Source organism: Chrysochloris asiatica, unplaced genomic scaffold, assembly GCF_000296735.1.
Source record: "Chrysochloris asiatica unplaced genomic scaffold, ChrAsi1.0 scaffold00346, whole genome shotgun sequence".
NCBI lineage: Eukaryota > Metazoa > Chordata > Mammalia > Afrosoricida > Chrysochloridae > Chrysochloris > Chrysochloris asiatica.
In genome coordinates, this window is record NW_006408864.1 from 751,063 (window position 1) to 772,925 (window position 21,863).

General features: G+C 37.2%; 1 protein-coding gene across 2 annotated transcripts in view; it reads left to right on the forward strand.

The window, feature by feature from the left end:
* The window catches only part of NCOR1 (nuclear receptor corepressor 1), a 213,667-nt gene that overhangs the window by 83,873 nt on the left and 107,931 nt on the right, over nt 1-21,863 (forward strand). For both annotated transcript variants that reach the window (XM_006875906.1, XM_006875907.1), the window contains 6 exons: nt 1,149-1,321; nt 2,191-2,281; nt 11,292-11,470; nt 13,108-13,162; nt 14,573-14,674; nt 21,388-21,512. In XM_006875906.1, coding sequence (XP_006875968.1) covers nt 1,149-1,321; nt 2,191-2,281; nt 11,292-11,470; nt 13,108-13,162; nt 14,573-14,674; nt 21,388-21,512 — 725 coding nt within the window. The remainder of the gene's footprint in view (nt 1-1,148; nt 1,322-2,190; nt 2,282-11,291; nt 11,471-13,107; nt 13,163-14,572; nt 14,675-21,387; nt 21,513-21,863) is intronic.

Genomic DNA, 21,863 nt, shown 5'->3' on the forward strand with positions numbered 1-21,863 from the left:
GAGCTCTGGTGGCACGGTGGTTAAATGCTAGGCTGAAATCAAAAGGTTAATGGTTTGAAACTACCAGCTACTCTGGGAGAAAGATGTGGCAGTCTCCTCCCATAAAAATCACTCCACTGCTGTCAAATTGTTTTTGTAGGACAGAGTGAAAACCTGTCTTAGGGTTTCCATGGCTTTAGTCGTACTGAAGCAGGCTGCCATAGAACTTAAGGCCCAGAGTGAAGGATTTTTCTTCATTTAAAAAATGGGACCTTGCTTTACTCGTTACTCTAAAACTCTTGATTTTATGTAGCTCATTGGATTTGTTTTTGTAAAGTACACCCAGTCTTTGCCTTTTCCATACTGGTCAAAATTATATATTGTTGTTAAGTTCTATCCTCTTGGTTCCAACTCATATCGCCCCGTATAGGGTTTCTGAGGAGCATTTGGTGGGTTTGAACCTCCGACCTTGCTGTTAGCAGTCTAGTGCTTATCCTACAGTGCCACACCAATACTCTTTATTATATGCTGCTGTTAAGTGCAAACACCTGTAAGCAGCCCAAACCCTCCATAAAGAAGAATAATTAAAGTGTGTATGAGTTTCCTGTGACACATAAGAAGAATAATGTTGTTTGTTCCAACTTGTAAAGACCCTGTGGAGGATTTCTGAAAGTGACTGATGGGTTTGATCTACTGACTTTGCAGTTACAAGTCCAGTGCTTATCCTTTCAGTGCTATACTAGGGCTCTGGAAGGATAATAGCAAAATATTATTAAGTGCTTTCCTTTTGGTAATTGGGATTATGAACTATTTATATGTTTCTCATTTTTATTTACCAATTTTTTTTGTTGTTTTTTTACAATGAAGTTATAACACTGTTACCAGAAAATAATTAAACCTGGTCATCTATTACCAGTAGCTCAACAGTTAGTTTATTAATTTGTAGGCTCAGCCACTCAGCCAAAATATGTTGTATATATTGATAATGTAGCGCCCTTTTTCTCTTATTTAGTTCAAGGACACCTTTTCATTCACAATTGCGTCATAGGCCAAATGTAGTTGTGACATAGCCTTAAGAAGTAGCATTTATCTTAAAGTTTAAAGTTTTCCAGAATCACAGAGTTTAGTTTATTTTAATTTGTTATTAATTTGCCACGGGTATTTAATAGGAACAAAAAATCTGCCAACGTTATGATCAGCTCATGGAGGCCTGGGAGAAAAAAGTGGACAGAATAGAAAATAATCCTCGGAGAAAAGCTAAAGAAAGCAAAACAAGGGAGTACTATGAAAAGCAGTTTCCAGAAATTCGAAAACAAAGAGAACAGCAAGAGAGATTTCAACGGTAAGTATGTTGACATATCCGTAATAGATTTTTTCAAATCGTACTTTTGTTCTTTTAGTACACTATTGCTACAAGGATTTGGTCATTAAGAAAGCTCATAAAGAACTTTAATTGTAAAAATGATCAGCCCTTAAAAAGGCTATTATATACCTCTGTGAATTTAATATTAATTAAAGATATATTTACTATGGTATTGAATCTAAATCTCTGTGAACATTTTTGGAGTCATTCTTTCCTTGAAAAAATTCATCCCTTTCGAAATGACAGTGCTAAGAGTAGACCTGAATATCTGTTAGTCCTTCGTTGTTAACATAACAAACAGTATTAAATTGATCAGTGGTTAAGAAATTATTTGATACGGATATTTTTTGTTTTGTTTTTACTTTTGGGGAACAGGTATTTTGCAAAGGTTTTTAAAGCCCCAGCTTTTTCTTCACTATATTATATAACAGCCATATAAGCATTTTTACACAAATAAGTTTTTATGAGGTATGATGGTTGCGTTTTTTTTTTTTTCTTTTTAAAATGTCTGATATGTTTTTCTAAGTCTGCTCTCCTGTTCTCTGGAAGGCAGACAAAAGACTAATATTTGAAATTGAAATCCAGTCAGTAACTCTGGCTCTCCATAAACAGATTTACCATATGAATTTTAGCATTCAACCTTTACATCTTAATCTTAGCATTGACATCAGTTTGGTTTAAACTTATTACTTAACTAGGTTCTCAATAGAATGGTTTTTTTCCCCTTTTAGTTGGCTTACAAAAAAAAAATAATATCATCCAGGAAAGTAATCTATAGATGATTTTATTGGTATTTCTCCTTTGCAAAAGGACATTAGATGTATTTATAATTTTTCTTTCCTATTTAGAGTTGGACAGAGGGGAGCTGGTCTTTCAGCCACCATTGCTAGAAGTGAACATGAGATTTCTGAAATTATTGATGGACTTTCTGAGCAGGAGGTAAGAAAATCAGTTGATTTAAATAAAATTTATTTGTCAATTATTCAGGCATTTATCTCATACCCAAGGAGCCTAAGGGTTGATTTGTATATATATGAAGGAACTTTATGTATTTGAATCTGGACTGTTCCAAACCATTGATGAATTTTAAATAACACAGGGACATGACCTTATTGGCATCTTATAAAAGATGGTTTTAGCATCAGGAGGCTGTAAAAGAGGTAAAGAGTCTGTTATAATAAAAATAAGGCTTCGAGTCAACAGTGGTAAGGATATATAGAGATTCATGGAAGGTGGAATGAATAGACAGGACAAGATGATGGACTGGATGTGGGAGTGAAGAAGAAGAGGAATGAAATGACTCTGGTTTTTTTGTGAGAGGATTGAGCTGGTGGATCCCTTTCCAGAAGGGAGAAACATGTATTTTTTATATGGCATTTTGTTTAGTTGTGGACCTGAGGTACTGGTAGTTTCTTCAAAGGGTACATTTTAGGAGCCAGGTGAGCCGAGGAGAGAGCTATGAACTGAAAATAATTTAGCTATCAGTTACCTGAAAGGGACAAGTGAGTAAACATAGGGATTAAAATTAAATATGAAGAGATTAATTTATGTAGTGCTGTTTTACTGATTTTTAAGCTATATGGAATTATTTTGTTTGTTATTTTGACATTTCCTTGCCTGTATCAAGAATAGAATTAATGAAGGTATGAAAAATTAGTAGAGACAAAGTACTTGGATGAGTATCTCATCTAGGCCCAACTGTAATATTTTCACTGTTATGGACTCTTTCTTACTCAGTTTCCCCAAATGGAACTAATAATAAACATCTGTTTTGTCTCACTTTACATTTATTTCTGCTATGTGTTTACTTTTCTGCATAGTAATTATGTATCTGCTGGAACGTAATCTATTCCCCATGCATCTAGTGTTTAGGGGTCCTTGTGGCACAGAGGTTAAGTGAAGCGGCTACTAACTGTGAAAGGTCAATGGTTTGAACCTACCATCTGCTCAGTGGTAGAAATGCCATTCTGCTTCTGTAAAGAGTTTACAACCTTGGAAACCTTATGGGGGCAGTTGTGCTTTGTCTTATAGAGTCACTATGACAAAAGTTTTTAAAAATTTGTTGTTGTTGTTACGTGCTGTTGAGTTGGTTGCGACCCTGTATATGGTTTCCGAGGAGCAGCTAGTGAGCTTAAAGTGCCAACCTTGCAGTTCAGACGGCTTTGCAGTCTGGCGCATTAATCCACAGTGCCACACCAGGATTCCTTTTTTATATTTAATAGTGTATTAATAAATAAATACTAAATATGTATGCATTTCAGTCATCTTAGCCATCTTCAGAGTTAGCTAACAGCCACTTACTTCTATGGATCTTGTAAACATGGTTTTGTAAAAGTTTCCTCTGTAAATTCTGAGGGTCGAGCTTATTTGCAAAGGGGTCCTAGTGGTGCTACTGGGATAAGCATTGGGCTGCTAACTGAAAGGCCTGTAGTTGTGAACCACCAGCCGCTCTGTAGAAAGATGAGTCTGTCTGCTCCTGTAAGGATTTACAATCTCAGAAATCCTACTTAGGGTCACTGTGAGTTGGAATTGACTTGATGGCAGTGGGTTTGGTTGTGGTTTAACATAATTGAAAGTAGCATCCTGTTTAAATAATGATCAGAGATAATTATTATATTAGTGTGACACTGTAGGATAAGCACTGGGCTGCTAACTGCAAGGTCAACTTTCAAACCCACCAGTTGCTCCTTGGAAACCCTATACAGGGTCGCTATGAGTCAGAACTGACTCAGTACATAGCAACAACAACAACAGCAGCAATATATATTTAAAAGAAAGAATCCCTAGTGATGCAGTATGCTAAGCGCTGCAGTGGTTCAAACCTAACAACTACTCGGGAGAAAGATGAGGTTGCTCCTGCTAAGATTTATTCTTGGAAAATGAAAGATACAGTTCTCCTCTGTCTTGTGCGATTATTATGAGTTGGAATCTACTCAGTAGTGTTTGTATATTTTAAAACAAATATTAAGTACAAACAAATATGTAGTTAAATTAAAGTTAATACTTCATTTGCAAAAATAACTAGAGGAGGGTATATTTAATCTAAAACTTGGACTGATTCTTAAATAATTTAGATAAACACAATTCCTGCTTATATCCTTCTTATGTAATTTGAAAGTAAAAAGCAGGGCTAGAATCCCTTCTGTCTGCCCCTTTATTCCTACTACTTGGCCTGGCCAGTGTTTTTCTCTTTCTGTGGCTATTGTTACTTTGGGGTTTTGTGGGTCAGTTGAATGCATATTCTTTTGAGGCTAGTTCAGGAGTTATTGCTGCTTAATCTTGCTTACTTATAAAATAATTGCGAATTTTACAATTGATGACATCTTTTGTAACATAAAACACAGAAAATACTGATATTCTCAACCACTTACAGCCAAATAATCTTCGACAAAGTGCCTAGACACATTGCATGGGGAAGTGACAGTCTCTTCAACAAATGGTGCTGGCAGAACTGGAAAGCGATATGTAAAAGACTGAAACAAGACCTTTGCCTCACACCCTATACAAAAATGAACTCTACATGGATTAAAGAGCTAAATGTGAATCCCAAAATTATGAAGATCATCAATGAAAAAATAGGGACAAACTTGAGGGCACTAATACATGGCATATACAGACTGTTACACATTTTGAAAAGTACACAAACAAAAATAGATAAAATAGACAAGTGGGACTTACTGAAAATAAAAAATTTGTGTGCATCAAAAGACTTCTCCAAGAGAGTAAAAAGGGAACCCATGGACTGGGAAAAAATCTTTTGCAACGACATATCGGATAAGGGACTAATTTCTAAAATATATAGGAAAATGCTGCACATCTACAAAAATAAGACAAATAACTCAATTAAGAAATGGGCACAGGATATGAACAGACACTTCACCAGGGAGGAGATCCGGGCAGCCAACAAACATATGAAGAAATGTTTACGATCACTAGCCATTAGAGAGATGCAAATCAAAACAACAGTGAGGTATCATCTCACACCAGCAATAACAGGAAAGACCAAAAATGTAGAGGACAATAAATGCTGGCGAGGATGTGGAGAGACTGGGACATTCCTGCACTGCTGGTGGGACTGCAAAATGGTCCGACCTCTCTGGAAGGCAATATGGCATTTCCTCAGAAGGTTGAAAATAGAAATACCATTCGATCCAGCAATTCCTCTACTTGGTATTTACCCACAAGACAAACGAGCCACAACACGGGAAGATATATGCCGCCAATGTTCATAGCTGCACTATTTACAATAGCAAAAAGATGGAGACAGCCAAAGTGCCCATCAACTGAAGAATGGATAAACAAACTGTGGTACATACACACAATGGAGTACTATGCTACCTTGAAAAATAACAAGGAAGCTGCATGCCACTTCCTAAAATGGATGAACCTTAAGAACATTATGTTGAGTGAAATTAGTCAATCACAAAAGGAAAAATACTGCATAGGACCACTACTGTAAAAGACTAAGAAAAAGAACCCATACTATTCCACTAAAGTGGATTCTTAACAGGTTGCTAGGGTGTAGGAGTAGGGTTAAGGACAGGAGGGGAAGGAGGAGCACAGGGCAGGGAATAAACACAGGATAGTTTGGGTGTTGGGGAGGGGGCAGTATACAAGTAGGAAGAGGGGAATGGAAGAACAAAGCAGACGGGAGAACCGATTAGGTAGGAATGAGCTAAATGTGACAGAGGTAAAAAATGATGTAAACACAGCCTTGTAACAACAGGGCTCTGGGATACAGAGACTGGGACATGGTTGGAATGGGGAATAATGTTAAGATGCTTGGCTGACTTTTGAACCTTGGTTTTCCATGCATTATATTATAAAACAGACACAGGAGGGTAGAGAAAGGAATAGCCAGAAATATCACCATAGAAAGCTTGTAAGTCTGTCTTCTGCCTAAAACTGATTGGAATAGCTAAAATGAGACTACAATGTGTCCAGTGAGGGAGGTTTCCTGAGGAGCCTCTGCATTACATAAGACTATAGATGGAAGCCTGAACCACATCCAGACCTTCAGAGACGGGACAAGCAGAATAGCCTGGAACAGCCAGAAAACCAGAAGACACGTCTCGAAAGAAAGACCTACAGGAAAAATACAAAACAAGAAGGACAGTCTGACTTTAGTTACCACAAGAACAAGCAAGTTGCTTGCCCAGGAGACATTAAGGCAAGTGGTTGAGTCCTCTCAGTGCAAATCCTCTTCCAGGATCAAGATGCAGTGGAAATACACGCTCTGATTGGCGACCACGCACGTCACCCATAAGGAGAAGTGACCGAAGAACATCAATGAAGAGGCGAGCTAAGCCCTGCATCGTTCAGCAGACTGCTGGGAACCCGGGTGGAGACTTGGTCGGCCAGCAGCTCTGAGTCAGAGACACCCGCACAGAGGACTAGAGTAGGGAGCAAAGCGATCAGCTGATAAAGGAGAGGGTGGACAGACGCAAGAACACCCACACTTGGAGATGATACCCACTTGACCTGGCTTCAATGACTGGGTGAACAGAGCTCAACCCAAAGAAGAAAAAAGAGGAGGAAAAAAAAAAAGTGTCATCTGATACAACTTGATAAACTTGACCTGCACCTATAAATGCAGTAGCTCAAAAGAGGAAACAAATGCCTACTCCAAGAGTTACTCCTCTGCACAAAGAGTAGATAGGGATGGGCAACTTGAATATTGGCTACCCAAAATAGGGGGAGGAATACAAAGGTAAGAAGTGATTGGCTTACATGCTTTCAAGAGAGAACCTAGATCAACAGGGCGGGGAGGATGGTAGAGTCTCCAGTGAACAGTATCCAACCTGTTTAGGAAAGGCTGATGAAAAGAAATGCAGATGGGTCTCTTGTGATGCAAGGGCGAATAGTTGCTATCAGGACTGATTGTGAGGACTGGAAATGTAAAGGTGGATATTTTATACCAAGGAGGGGAGTGATTAACCTTTCAGTCTAGGAGCTGAGGGCCCTGGTCCATCACTAGAGAAGAGCGGAGATCGGGACCCCACCCAGAGAAGCAGTGAGGCCTGAGAGGATACAGAGAGGATGGCATGAAGAGATGGAGTGGCTGAGGACTTGAGATCCAGAGAGGGAAAGGGGCTCTGTGCTGAGGACCCTGGGGGGGTGGGGGGGAGGTTACAGGGTATACCCTTTGGTTGGGTGATGATGCATGGACGGGAGGGTAATTATGGCAATGAAATGATATATGATAGAATGAATGTAAAACTAATGTTCCCCCATGTAAACTATCACACAATAAAGAAAAAAGAAAATGGTGATAGTCACTCAAGGGTAGCCATGTTTTATCACACAAAAAACTTGATTACGAATCCACTGGGCTCTAACAGAGATTAAAGAGATTGACAGTACATAACAGGAAGTGCCTGATGTGGCGCTGTGGGTTAGTGTGCCAGATTCCAAAGCCATTTGAACTGCAAGGTGGGTGGTTAAAGCTCACCAGCTGCTTCTTGGAAAGCCTATACAGGGTCGCTATGGGTTGGACTCAACTCGACAGCACTTAACAATAACAAGTGCATTATTATAGAGGAAAAATAGTGTGCTTCCTATGTTAGTCTAGCCATCAGTCAGCACGTGTAAGAGACCTGCATGGAGTCCTCTGTGCCAATTTCACCTTGACTGCAACATGCCTCACGAGCAAGTGTCCTCAGTCAAGCTGAAGTGTCTGTTTTATTGATGCTCATAATCGCTCATGATTACTTTGTAGACAATTCTATATACTGCTATTGTTCTAGGGAAGATGGTCCAGGTTTTGATCATACAGATATTATTTGCTTCTCCAGGAAGTGCCTCAAGCCCAGGCGGTGGTATAACATGTTAAAGCAGCTTGGCTTCTATAATAAAAGGTCCATGGCTGGACCCCACCACTGCTTTATAAGGGTTGCTGTGAGTTACAGTTGACCCAGGTATAGCGGGTCGGTTTGTTATGCCTTGTCTTTACCTGAGTGTATTTTCCTATACTTTTGACTAGATTCTGCTGCTGCTATTTGTGCCATTGAGTTGGTTCCCAAAATTTCAATATAAACTGTTCAGGTTTGGTTAGGTGAAAATTAAAACTCTGCAATTTAAAAATGTGACATGAGATATTTATTTCATCTATTATTTATTCTATATCTTAACAGAATTAATTGAAAAGGCAATCAATTTAATTCTTAATAAATTAAAAATTATAAATATAGTAATATGTAGAAAATAATTTATAGGGAATATCCATTCTGTAACTACAGAAAAATTACTATTATCTAATTCTCTATGCATACACATAACATAAAACAAAGATTTTTATCTTTTGAGGGTAAGTTTAGATAGAATCAAGTAATTAACTCAAGAGTCAATTTTTTTAAGGTTTTTATTGTGGATTGAATGTAAGTTTACAGGGCAGATCATCAGTTTTACATTCAACAAATCATACACCTTGTTTCATTACAATGATTATAATCCCCTCCATGTACCATCAGTTAGTTAACAGTATTTCTCTCTATTCACTTCAGCTTTAAAAAAAAAAAAAAAAAAAAAAAAAACCCACTCAGGCTTATATATTAATTTACACTTCCAAAGGGCACATTCTGCAAGTTGGCCTCCTGGCCACCAGCTCTTAGTTCCTCTCTTCCCATGAATCTAGAGTCCTCAGCCACTCCCTCTCCTCATGCCACTATCTCTGCCTCTGTCCTTAGCATCCCTGTGTCTCTGGATAAGGTCCCGCACTCTGCCTGTACATTTCTCCCTCAGTGGTCCTAGGGTCCTCTGTTTCTGGACTTTTAAGATTAACCACTCCGCTGTCTTTGTTACAAAACTTCTACCTTTACAATTGTGACAGTTGTAATTAGTCATGATAACAGTTATTCACTATTGAATCTTACGATTCTTATCCCTATCTGTTTTCACCAGACCCATCTAGACAAGATGACAGCTGTTCAGTGGGGACTCTTTGTTTCCCCCCATACTCTCAAACTAAACTCCCTCTTGAAACCTTGTAAGCCAGTCACTTCGTGCCTTTATTGCCCCCTCATTTTTGATAGCCAATGTCTAATAAGTTGCCCGTCCCTATCTACCCTGTGTACAGAGGGGATAGCATTTATACTTGATGTGAAGACTCTTTCCCTCTATGTTGGTATTTAGAGTATCTGCCACTCTGAGTATAGGTCAGGTTCATCATGAAAATGTATCTTCTGTCACTGTAGCTGTTCCAATCTGCTTGTCCTTTCTAGTGGGATTGTCCCTCCTCATAACGTTCTGGATGGGACTCAGGATTCTATGTAAGGTCCTATACTCTGTAAAGGCTTTGCATGAGGCCTATTTCACTGGGCAAGTTGTAGAACCCCTTTTAGGTATTCCAATCAGTTGTAGGCTGAAGGCAGGCTTACAAGTTTTCTCTAATCATGTTTCCCAACATTTCTTTCTATTCTACTCTAGTGTCTATTTTACAATAGTAGTCAAGAGAAACCAATATTCATAATACAGTCAAGTGTTTTTGTGTGATTTCCCCTCTTCAAACTCAGCTTACATCCCTGTGTCCCAGAGCCCTGTTGTTCCAAGGTTGAATCTGGCTTACTTTGATAAGCACTTTATGTGCAATATCTTATTTAATTATACAGAACTCTGTGAAATTGATGTCATAATTGTTCATTTTTCAAATGACGAAACTAAGGCATAGATGGAGGTCAAATGATTTATTTAAGGCTGCAGATAATAAACAATGGAGCAAGATACTCAGCCCAGGCAATCTGACTGTACAACTGTGCATCCTTTTATATATTATATATCTTTCTTCATTCAAGCTCATTTCTTTCGACAAATATTAATTTATAGCTTCTCTGTTAGGATAACAACCGCTGTTCTAGGCATTGATAATTAAGTGTTGAGTGATCCCAAGTCTCTTGATCTCATGAAGTTTATTTGATGATGATAGAGTTAAAAGATTTATAACTAACACCTGTGCATTGGTTGTGTACCATTCATTTAGACTAAACACTGTTTCTGTGATCTTTCCTCGAGGATGAGAAAATAGTCTCTTTGCACAGTCTGTCTTTCTGTTGGTATTTGTGGTAGGATTCTATCAGTACTTGATTATGACAGCTTGTTTTTCATTTGTGATTGAGTGCAAGGGGGCTTCAAAAAATTCGTGGGTCAATGGAATGAAAAGATAAGGAGTAATGCAATTTTTGAAGCCCTCTCATACACCTGATGTCCTTGATATTTATCATATTTTCAAATTCTAGTCATACTGGCCCTAAAGGAGCTGGAAAATTATACATGGTCTTAAAAGAGTTCCTTTGTGTGGTGCTAGGTTATAAAGTACTGGACTACTAACTCAAAGATTGGCGGTTCAAACTCACCATTTGCCCCTTGCAAGCCCTGTAGATTGGTGGTTCAAACTCACCATTTGCCCCTCGCAAGCCCTGCTATAATTTGAAACCAACTGGAAGGTTTAGCAACACTTAACAACAATAACCATATGCTAATTAGATGTTTCATAGATTACTGCCTCAGTGAGCTTGATGACTCAGTGTTGTCTAGGCCTGAAATTCTGACAACTTACCTGTCAGCGTCATTAAAATCAGGAACTTGAGAATTCTACTAGTGTTGTTCCTGATGTTAAATGTCTCAAGTTCCAACACATAGAGAAACACTGTATAGTGTTTCTTAGTAATGGCTGCTAGGTTTGAACCACTGACACTGTGGTTAGCATTCTAATGCTTATCCTACATCACCATACCAAGACTCCATAATTGGATTAGTAAATTAGTAAATAAAAATATTATGTATAGTCTGCACCTATAATTCATTCAGTGAATACTTCTAAGATAATATGAGTAATTGTTCGATGCTGTGATACACATTACTATCTTTAAACTGTGTATGTAGGTTTGTTTGGTTTTAGTGTGCATTAAGTTGATTTAAATTTTATTCTAAGAAAATTGCATTTCTTGTTTTGCAGAATAATGAGAAACAAATGAGACAGCTCTCTGTAATCCCACCTATGATGTTTGATGCAGAACAAAGACGGGTCAAGTTCATCAACATGAATGGACTTATGGAGGACCCAATGAAGGTCTATAAAGATAGGCAATTTATGAATGTTTGGACTGACCATGAGAAGGAGATCTTTAAAGACAAGTAATTTAAATTAAATTTTTTTTCCCCTCATAGAAGTTTACAAATATGGGTGGACTTCAAAAGTTTGTGGGAAAAGTTTGCATTATTCTGCAAAAAGGAAATGCATTATTCTGTCAAAAAATATTTTCATTGTCTTTCAATTTCAGTTTTCCATGAACTTTTTGAAGCCCCCTCTTATTAACAAAAAATGTTTGGCTTTATTTACAATTTTAACTCTTTCCACAAACACTTGGCCTCATTGTAATATTTAAAGGATTAGTGTAGAGAACAGAGATTTAATGTGACCTCATAAATTTATGGGAAGGAATCTAGGTAACAGATGAGATCTAGGGTTATGGAGTCAGATTATGAGTATCGCCAACCTTGATAATGTTCATACCCCCTGGGGAGTGAGGAGGAAGCTTTGCTGTTATTGTTGTTGAGAGCGCACCCAGAGAAACATACACCAATTCCACAGTTCATTGACACTGATTACATTTTTTGAGATGTGCAGCCATACTCATCCTCTTTTTCTTAGTTGTTCCTACTGCTTAAACATAAACTCGGTAATAGGAACTCACTAAGCTTCCTATCTAATCTATTGAGTTGCTATTATCCATTTGATTCCATATAGATAGATCTTCAAAGAGCACAGTCCTCAAGGCAAACATTATTTACTAGTTAAACTAAACTGTCGTTTGGTTTAAAGAACACTTTCGGGGATTTTTTTTGTTTAAGGTTTGAAGATGATCTCATGGCAGTCCTTTCAGGGGTTCATCCAGCCTCAGTGGTACCAGAGAATTTGACGTCCATGAAAATTTGAAATTCTGTTCTGCATCCCTTCTCTCCCCCTTTTGATCATGGTATTTCTATAGAATCTTTGATCAAAATGTTCAGTAATAGTCACTGGATGCCATCCAGTTCTTCTAGTCTAATGGCAGAGATAGCAGTTTGTTCATGGAGGCAGTTAGGTAAACATCCATTTCCTCCTCCTATTCCTGACTCTCCTTCTTCTTGAACTCTAGGTTAATAGAGACCATTTAGTTTTGCCTTGGATGACTACTTTCAAGCTTTTAACACTTTAGGCACTATACCATGAACTAGGAGGTAGAACAGAAACATTAAATAAATTATTAAGGCAATTAACTGTGATATTCCATGAAATTGTGACTCTGTCCCTATAAACCAAGGAATCAATACCATGAGTTGTTTGGCTGCACATAGCTCCTCTGTTTTTCGATCCTTGTAGCTTTTGCCAGTCATCTTGTTATAGTATTTTATGTATTGTCAGAAGCTACAATCAGCTCTGCAACCCTGTCCTTAATCAGTGATATTTTTCTGTCACTGTAAACTGGAATGCAACACTGTAAACAGGAACACTCCATCCACCCTCCCTCCTACCCTTGTAACTTGGGGCCTTGTTTTTTAAAGCACAGGCTTCTGTGCTCTAACATAGACCAGCCAACTCAGTTCCTGGTGGGTGGTGCCCAGGAATCTGTGCCCTTTAAGTGTCCAGTGATTTTGCAGTTGTTCCTCAGATTGACAGTCAGGAATCACTGGGTGGGAATTAATTGTTATCTTTACTCATAAGGATTTCTTTCTTTCTTTCTTGTTTTTTTGTAAATGTTTCAATAACGCTTTTTATTTTTTAAACTCAGGTTTATCCAGCATCCAAAAAACTTTGGACTAATTGCATCGTACTTGGAAAGGAAGGTAAATTATTTGCTTTGAAAATGTTGATACGTTTGTGATGGCTGCTACTTTGAAATTTTGTTCTCTAGCACAAACAAATGTTGTTAAATAAAACAATTTTGCAAAGGACTTGATATAGGAAAGATTCTCATGTGACTGACAATAGTATTTAAAATTAGTTAAAATAAAAATCTTAGTATAGAAAACAGAATTTACATTTCCCTAAAAGTTCATAGATTACATTAAATTTCTTTTTGAAAACCTTATTAAATTTTTAATTAAAACATCAGAATCTTGATTTCTCTTGAATTTTTTTCCACAGTGGATTGGCTTGATTGATTGTTTGATTGTTTTAGTGAAGTACTTCAGCATTTTGAATATTTACATATGAGGGTACATCAAAAAGTGACTCTAGTAGAGCTCCAGTTATATGTGCATGGATTTATTTAAAAAGAAAACAAAACATGTTTAAATGTATTCCTGTGTTCACTTTATTGCTCTTGTTAGGGTGCCTTCAAAAAAAGGTTCAATCCAAACATTGGATTTCAAGGGGTTCTGCTATATTAATTAAATTCCAGGTAGAGAGCTTAGTGTATAGATTATGACAACTCTTTTGGGGGGATTCTAAAGGGGTTATATTGATAGAGTTTCTTGAATGTCACAAAATAATCACAGACAGCAAGAACTTTTAAGAAAATAGAAAACTGTATTGGTGAGAAAAACACTAGGAAGGTGGCTCTGAGGATTTTTTTTTTTCCCATCTTGACAGTGTAACCTGCTCATTTTTCAAGAGTAGCAGGGTTGATTTATAAGAATTTCATTGTGAAACCGTCCTCCATCGACCCTCCAGCCCAGATCTTGCCCCATCTGTCTTCTTTTTGTTCCCTGAACTTGAAAAACATTTTAAAGGAACACAAGTTGAGTCCCTTGAGAATGCCAAAGCTGAAGAATTCTTTGTGGAAAGGTCAGACATGTATAAATCTAGTTAGAGGATATGTTAAGAAACAGTAGCTTCCCATTTTGATATTTTTGTTTAATACAGGCTACTATGATTTTGTAGCAATTATTTTAGACCTATATTGTATATACATGTATATAGATATGCATATCCATACATGGAGGATATATTAAGAAACAGTAGCTTCCTATTTTGATATTGTTGTTTAATAAGGGCTTCTATGATTTTGTAGCAATTATTTTAGACCTATCATATATATACATATACATACGGTAAGGAGGGGAATTTAGTTATAAATGAAGAAAAATGCTTCAATATTTCTGATAGTTTCTGGTATCTTTTATTCAATTTGGTAATTGTATGCTTCTCTTCTATACTTAAGAGATATTCAGAAAAAAATTTTGAATTCCTAATTTGATTTTTTGAAACTGTTATTTCAGTGGATCCTAAAAAGTATATTTGTTTCCTTATAGAGTGTTTCTGATTGTGTTTTATATTACTACTTAACCAAGAAAAATGAAAATTATAAAGCCCTAGTAAGAAGAAATTATGGAAAACGTAGAGGAAGAAATCAGGTGTGTTTTATTACTTCGTGGAAGATGTTTCAGAGTTGGTAGAAATATGAAAATGAAAAAGGTTATTAGAGGAGCCTTGCATTTAAACTGTGTATGGGTATGTAGGTATTAACATTTCTGTTACATTAACAAGAATTTTATTAATATGCTATGATTATTTTTAAGTTTAGTATAGTGTGCCTTCTACTTTGATATATTTTTAGTTTCTAATGTAAGAAAAGTTTCATAGTTTTCTATTACCTGAATCATATTAATTCATTTCAGTGTTAACTCCTATAATAATATAATTAAATATGATGCTTTTAATACCTTTACCTTATATATCATCTTTACCAACCCTTTTGTTTGAGACAGGACCATGTAGAATAAGGAACAGAAATAACAGTGTGACAGGTATAGTCCCGGCAGCCTGGTGGTGCAATGTGTAGTTACGTGACTATTGACTGCCAGGTCAGTCAGCAGGAGAAACACTGATAGTCTACTTCAGTAAAGATTTACAGTCTTGGTGCATTTCAACCTATGGTGCAGTTCCACTCCGTCCTATAGCGTTGCTTAGTTGGAATTGACTCAATGGCAGTGGGTTTGGGTTTTTTGAGCTTTTTCCTGGTTTAAAATATAGTACAGGATTGTTTAATGTAAGACCTGACACTGTGTGTTGCATCAGATTAATTTTTAAGTTTGGAATTTAGATATTTTACTAACTGTTGGACAGCACTTCACCCAAAATGGTAGATTTAATACAGTGCCATGTGTGTTTTCGCAGTTGGAATTCAGTACTTTAAAAGCTGTTTTGTCTACAATAACCAATCAGCAGCTCTCACAAGTCATGTATTATTACTAATTTTGAGGCTGTTATGATAATTCAATCCTTGCAATGTGTACTCGTGTGCATAAGCTGTGACAGCTTCTTCATGTTTATTGGAGTTCCTCAAGCCCTTGTAGTTTACTCACACAGCCACCTTCCAGGGCCACAGGACTTTAGTTCTTTTCTTTCCTTAATAACTCTAGTTGCTTGCTATATGTTATTTGACCCACTTCACTATTTATAGCCATAACCTTTGTCTTTTGTTTTCCTTGGTCATTTTTTTTTTTAAAGCACACAGCTACTTTACAGGATGTGATTACACATCCTTTGGATGCTGTATTTCATGGTCAGAAATGTATAGGAGCATTTCATGACCCACCGCAGCCTTCTTGTGTAAAAGCCGCGTAGACCAGGACATGCATTTTTAGTGGACTGAGAGGGCTGAGGTGGGTCTGTAGCATGACTGTGGTGAGTTGAAGAGGCTAGAGAAGGTGAGGAAGTTGCAATAGTACAAGTAAATCTTGTTTGTAAAATTTATTTACAAAGGTGAATAGGGGGCAGGGAAGTAAATAGAGAACTGGGATGGTGGTAAAGGTAAGAATCAAAGTGAGGAAAAAGGGCATGCTTGGACATTAATGGGAATATTATTAAGGAGGCAAAGAGATCGATGGTTGTAGAGCTCCATAAGGATTTGCTAACTTAAGAGCACATTGAATATTGGCAATGAGATAGGGGACTTACACTAAAGGAGCCAGGGCTTTCTTTACACCTTGCTTCTCTCACAGAAAGTGGAGTTGAGGTCTGCTCTGTACATTAGCTAGAGATATTAGACACCATCTGCATTTTAAATAAGATTTGGCTACATATAGTTCTTTTTTTTCTATTTAAGTTTTTCTTGTGAATTGAGTGATAGTTTACATGGGAGAACATCAGCTTTACATTCATTGCATATAGTTTTTATTTGTTTTATTCTGAATGATAAAATAGTATTTATAACTTTAATTTCAATTTAGTTTGAGCAGTTTTATATGTTACTCTCTAAATGTCTCAATCCCAGATAAAGTGAAAGGATGGATACATTGATGTTTATTTTACCCTACCTTCTTATGTAGTGGTTGCAAATCAGGCTGCGAACCTAAAGGTCAGCAATTCTAAACTACCAGCTGTTCCACGGGAGAAAGATGAGGCTTTCTGCTCCCGGAAAGATTTACAGCCTCAGAAACCCTGTGCAGGGTCGCTATGAGTCAGAAGTGACTCCACAGCACACCATCACCACCTTCTTATCTTTGCTATCACATTTGTTTTCTAAAGTTATCGGGGATATACTTTCACTCCTCTCCATGGCACATTTGTACTTTTTCAGTTGCAGCCATATCAGTGCTTTCTTTTGTACTTTTAGATTCTCACTTCCCCAGGATGCATTTGCAGAACTGAGATTTTCCATATGTTTCCATACCCTGACCTGAGCCTTAGGATACTTGTTCCATAGTATAGTAATAGTAATAGTATAGCTCAGTATCGGTTTGGTCAACCTTCCAACAGTCTGATCTTTTCCACTGTAGCTTTTAAGAAATTACCTTGACGGTTTCCCCATAGTTTTATATTTATTTCTCTGGTTGTTTCACTGGAGATTTGGGAGAGGAGAGACTTAGACCCAAAGAATCTTGTCCTCATTTCTTAATTACTTCTTTATCTCAGTGCCTTTATTTGTGTAACAGATAGAAAAGGGTTTTCAAATTAGTTGGCCTTGTTGTTGTTGTTAAGTGCTGTCGAGTTGGTTCCGAGTCATAGTGATCCAGCATAGGGTTTCCCAGGAGCAGTTGGTGGGTTCGAACTGTTGGCCTTGTGGTTTGTAGTTTATAGCTTGCTTACTCTTAAAAATCAATTCATCTCATTATTTGTTAACTTCATAGTCTCTTCAGTAGATATTTGTCTATCTGTTTTCTAAAGACTCAAAAGATTTTAACAAAGTAAATATATATTAGATAAAGTAGTAATAATCTTCAGCATAAACTGCGGAAAATGAGTCCTGTCCTTCATTTATCATGATGAAATACAAATACAAGGGGTTTTCAGAAAGTTCATGGAAGAATGAAATGGAAAGATAATAGAATTTTCAACAAACATTTTGAAGCCTCCCCACTTTTTAAATTTTCATTATATTTTATAGTATGCTCTTGCGTTTATTGTCCATAGCATGTGTGACAGAAATATTTCATGTTAGGAGAAACTCCCTAATAGAATGAAACGTTTGCTAATTATTTGTTGTTGGTTGTTGTTAAGTGCTATCAATTTGATTCCAACTCATAGCGACCCTGTACAGGGTTTCTGACCTGTGGTTTGCAGTCCAGTGATTTTCTAGGAGTAAGTTTATTGACGCTCAAGTGTTGGGCTTAGAGAAAAGGAAAGACCTGGACATAGAGCTATTGAGAATGCCTGTGTCTCTATTATATTTCTCTGTTATATATTTTAGGACAATAAATTGTGTTCTGAGTTACAGTTCACTTCCTAGGTTAGGAGTTGTCATTGATGTGCTGTATTAAAGGTCCTTACTGATGGATAAGAGAGGACTGTGGACAGATGTTACATTGTGGTGGTTGTTCTTGTTAAGTGCCCTAGAGTCAGTTCCGACCCATAGCGATAAAATGAATAATATGAAATGTTTCTGTCACACATGCTATGGACAGTAAATGCAAAAGCATACTATAAAATAAAATGAAAACCCATATAGGGTTTCCGAGGAGCAGCTGGTGAGCTGGAACTGCCAACCTTGCAGTTCATATGGCTTTGCAGTCTGGTGCGTTAACCCATAGTGCTACACCAGGAATTGTGGTAGGGTGAGATTATTACTATTTGAGACAGTTCATTTGATTGCTGTAGTGTGTTAGAGTTAATTAGAGCTGATTAAAACATCCCCACCTGACGGAGAAGACTTAGTCATAGTTGAAAGTATTTGAAAATCTTCCTGATTTCTCAATTTTTTTTAGTAATAAATACCAAAAAAAGGGGAAACTGGCAGTTCGCCAGAGTTATTGTTATTAAGTCGTCGAGTCAGTTCCAACTCATAACAACCCTGTATATGAGTTTCTGAGGAGTGTGTAGCATTTCTGAGGAGCGGCTGGTGGGTTTAAACTGCCGACCTTGGGGTTAACAGTCCAGTGTTTATCATACAGCGCCACACTAGGACTCCTAGCCAGAGTTAGGAATAGGCAAATTCAGATAAAGAGAGTAAATCAAGAGTACTGAAATGATTTAGCAAGGGGCCAAATCGAATAGTAGATACAGTTCTTTCCTGATTGTTGTTGTTAAGTGCTGTTGAGTCAGTTCTGACTCATTGCCACCCTGTATGGAGTTTCCAAGTATCGGCTGGTTGGTTTGAACTGCCGCCTATGGTTAAGAGTCCAGTGTTTATCTTATAGCGCTTGCCAGGATTCTGTTCTTCTTAATAAATGGTGAGAACTTGATAGAGTAAAGGGATTGGAGGTCATGAGACAGCAGCATCAGCAACAGTGAAACCGTGGGGTGGATCAAGGCATGGGTGGTTGTAGTTAGAAGACTTTCTAATTTCAGGCTCATAAAGTTCCAAATAATGATGCTGTCCAGGTTGTGGTTATTTAGTTGGCTTCTCCTACAAGTATTTAAATGTGAAATGTTACATCGATTGAGGGGGAGTGGGTTAGAAAGTCATTGACATGTATTTTGAAATCTGAGGAATAAAGTCAGAGGGCACAGTGAGCCATAGGATACAATCTTTCTGTATATGCTGGGGAGTATTCAAGAGGTGAATCCATAACTCCAGAGGAGGGAGAAAAGTGGTCATGGGTAGATTTTGTGAAATTTTAAAAAGGAAATATGTTTTAAAAAATCACAAGTCAGCAATGCTCTATAAGTGGCAGTAGGGAACAAGAAGGATAGGAAATAGGTTCTTCTTTCTTCCTCCATGGATTCTAAATCTAGAAGGCATAAGTAGATGGGGGCCTCTTTTGTAAAGGCCATCTTTTTTGAAAAAAAAAAAAAAAAGGCAGGTTGTAGTTTTGATGAGTAGCTAAGAGTTTGGAACATATTCAGAATTAAAGCAAACTTAAATGAGTACATCCGTATCGTCCAATGAAAGGAACAGATAAGAGGATAGGAAGAATTATTATGGTAATATTCACATTAGCCTGGATCAGAAAGATAAGGATGGGAGGGCAAAACGTATTTTAAGTAACCAGAATAAAGTAATTTGATTTTGACTTTATCATACATAACATATACTGATAATTCCTATTGTCAAGAAGCTCTCCGAGGGGCTGTGTGTACTTAGATAATTAAGATCTGTTCCCTGTCCTCAAGGCGGTTATAACCCAGTGAGTCACACAGACTCTGATAAGCAGCCTTTACAACACTGTTGATGGGTGTTGTGAGCAGGTGTAAAAGTGCATGTTGGAACACATAGGGACACCGGGACTGGAGTTGCTATGTGGAAATGAAGAAAAGCCTTGCAGGAGCTATATTGTTTGTGAACTGAATCTCTGAGGATGTGGTCGTTTACCAGAAAGGATGTTCTAGACGTAGGATTGAAAATGGTGGGCATGTTTACGTGAGTCCAGAGTAACAAACAAGAATGTGGGAAATGTGGTGGTGGTGTGCTGTGGATTTGGTTCCAACTCAGTGACCCTGCATAGGTTTCTGAGGCTATAAATCTTTTCAGGAGCAGGTGGAACGGGTGGTAGTGAGGTTAGCAGCCCAACTTGTAACCACTACCCTACCAGAGCTCCTGTGGGAAAGGTAGAGGGATTGATAGGAGGTTAATCACAGGGCAGCAGTGTATTGTAATGATGGGTAGAGTTTAATCCTAATTAGTCTGTAAAGTCTGAATTTTCTGAATTAAAAAAATGCTACTCAAGAGAGATTTGTAAATTTTGTTTTAAATAAGATTAACAATGTTAGCAAATGAGACATCAAAGATGAGTTCATAATCTGACTGCCCTCCTTGTTCTCATCCAGTTTTTGTCCATGGACACATGTGCAGTTAGAATTATAACTTGGAAATATTTCGGTGTTTTATGTCTTTTTAACTTTTCTATAACCATAGTATTTTTCCAAATTACTTCAGGCTTAATAATGACTTACTATCCTATTAAATTGGGAGCACGGTAGCGCCATACAATAAGCACTGGACTGCAAAACATGCAGTCATTTACTCTTTGGGAAAAAGATAAGACTCTCTTGGAAAGAGTTATAGGCTTGGAAACTCTACACAGGGTCGCTATGAGTCCGAAACAACTTAACGGCACTTAACAACAACAACAGCAAATCCCATGAATGTTTCCCCCCAAGGAATAAAATCAGTAAAGATATTCCATAATAATGAAAAAATTGGGAACATATTAGGTATCTAATACTTGTAATGCCGTTGAGTCAGTTCAGACCCATAGCGACCCTGAATAGGGTTTCCGAGGAGCAGCTGTTGAGCTTGAACTGCCAACCTTGCTGTTCAGACCGACTTTGTAGTCCAGCGCGTTAGCCCACAGCACCACATCAGGACTCTTTCTAATACGAGGGGGTGGTATGATATAGTATGTGTTACCTAAGTGTGCATAATCAGAGTTTAAGGTAGAATTGACATGGGTGAGTGGCAGATGAGATATGTGGATTGCAGATTTTTAAGGGGAATCTTGTGAGAATTTCACTTCTCTGCTGGTTTTATTACTACGAGCAGTTTTTTCTTTTGGGCGACCTTTTAAGCAATAACTATAGAATTTTATAAAGCATTTGACTAATCTTTAGTATTTGACTATAAATTATATTGCCAGTTATTAATAAATTAATAGTTTATTAAAATTTGACAGATTTTTTATCTTATTTGACAATATGAGGAGCTATTTCTCTTTTAAATTTTTTAAATGATGGTTCATTCTAACAGCAAATTGCCCGACCAGCACAAGAAGAGAAAGTAGAAGAAAAAGATGAAGATAAAGCAGAGAAAACAGAAAAAAAGGAAGAAGAAAAGAAAGATGAAGAAGAAAAAGATGAGAAGGAAGACTCTAAGTGAGTTAAATAATTAGCACATTCTAATCTAATTGTTTCTAAATAATGGTATAGCATTTTAGAGAAGAGAATATGGAATGAGTTCTTCGTCCAGCTAGTATTTATTTGTCATGATTATGGGGTTGAATATTCCAATAAACAAGAGTTTAGTGTAATGTTGCCAGATGCAAATTCTTAATTTTCTGAAGGGAAAGGCTTGTCTCTAGGATGTATTACACAAAATTTGCTATGGAAAATTCCTGAGGGTCTTATTCAGAATACCTAAACTTCAGATTGTGTAGACTTATTGATAAAGAGTTTTCATTTATATAATACCCATATTTTAGCATTATTGCTTTTATTTATAAAAAG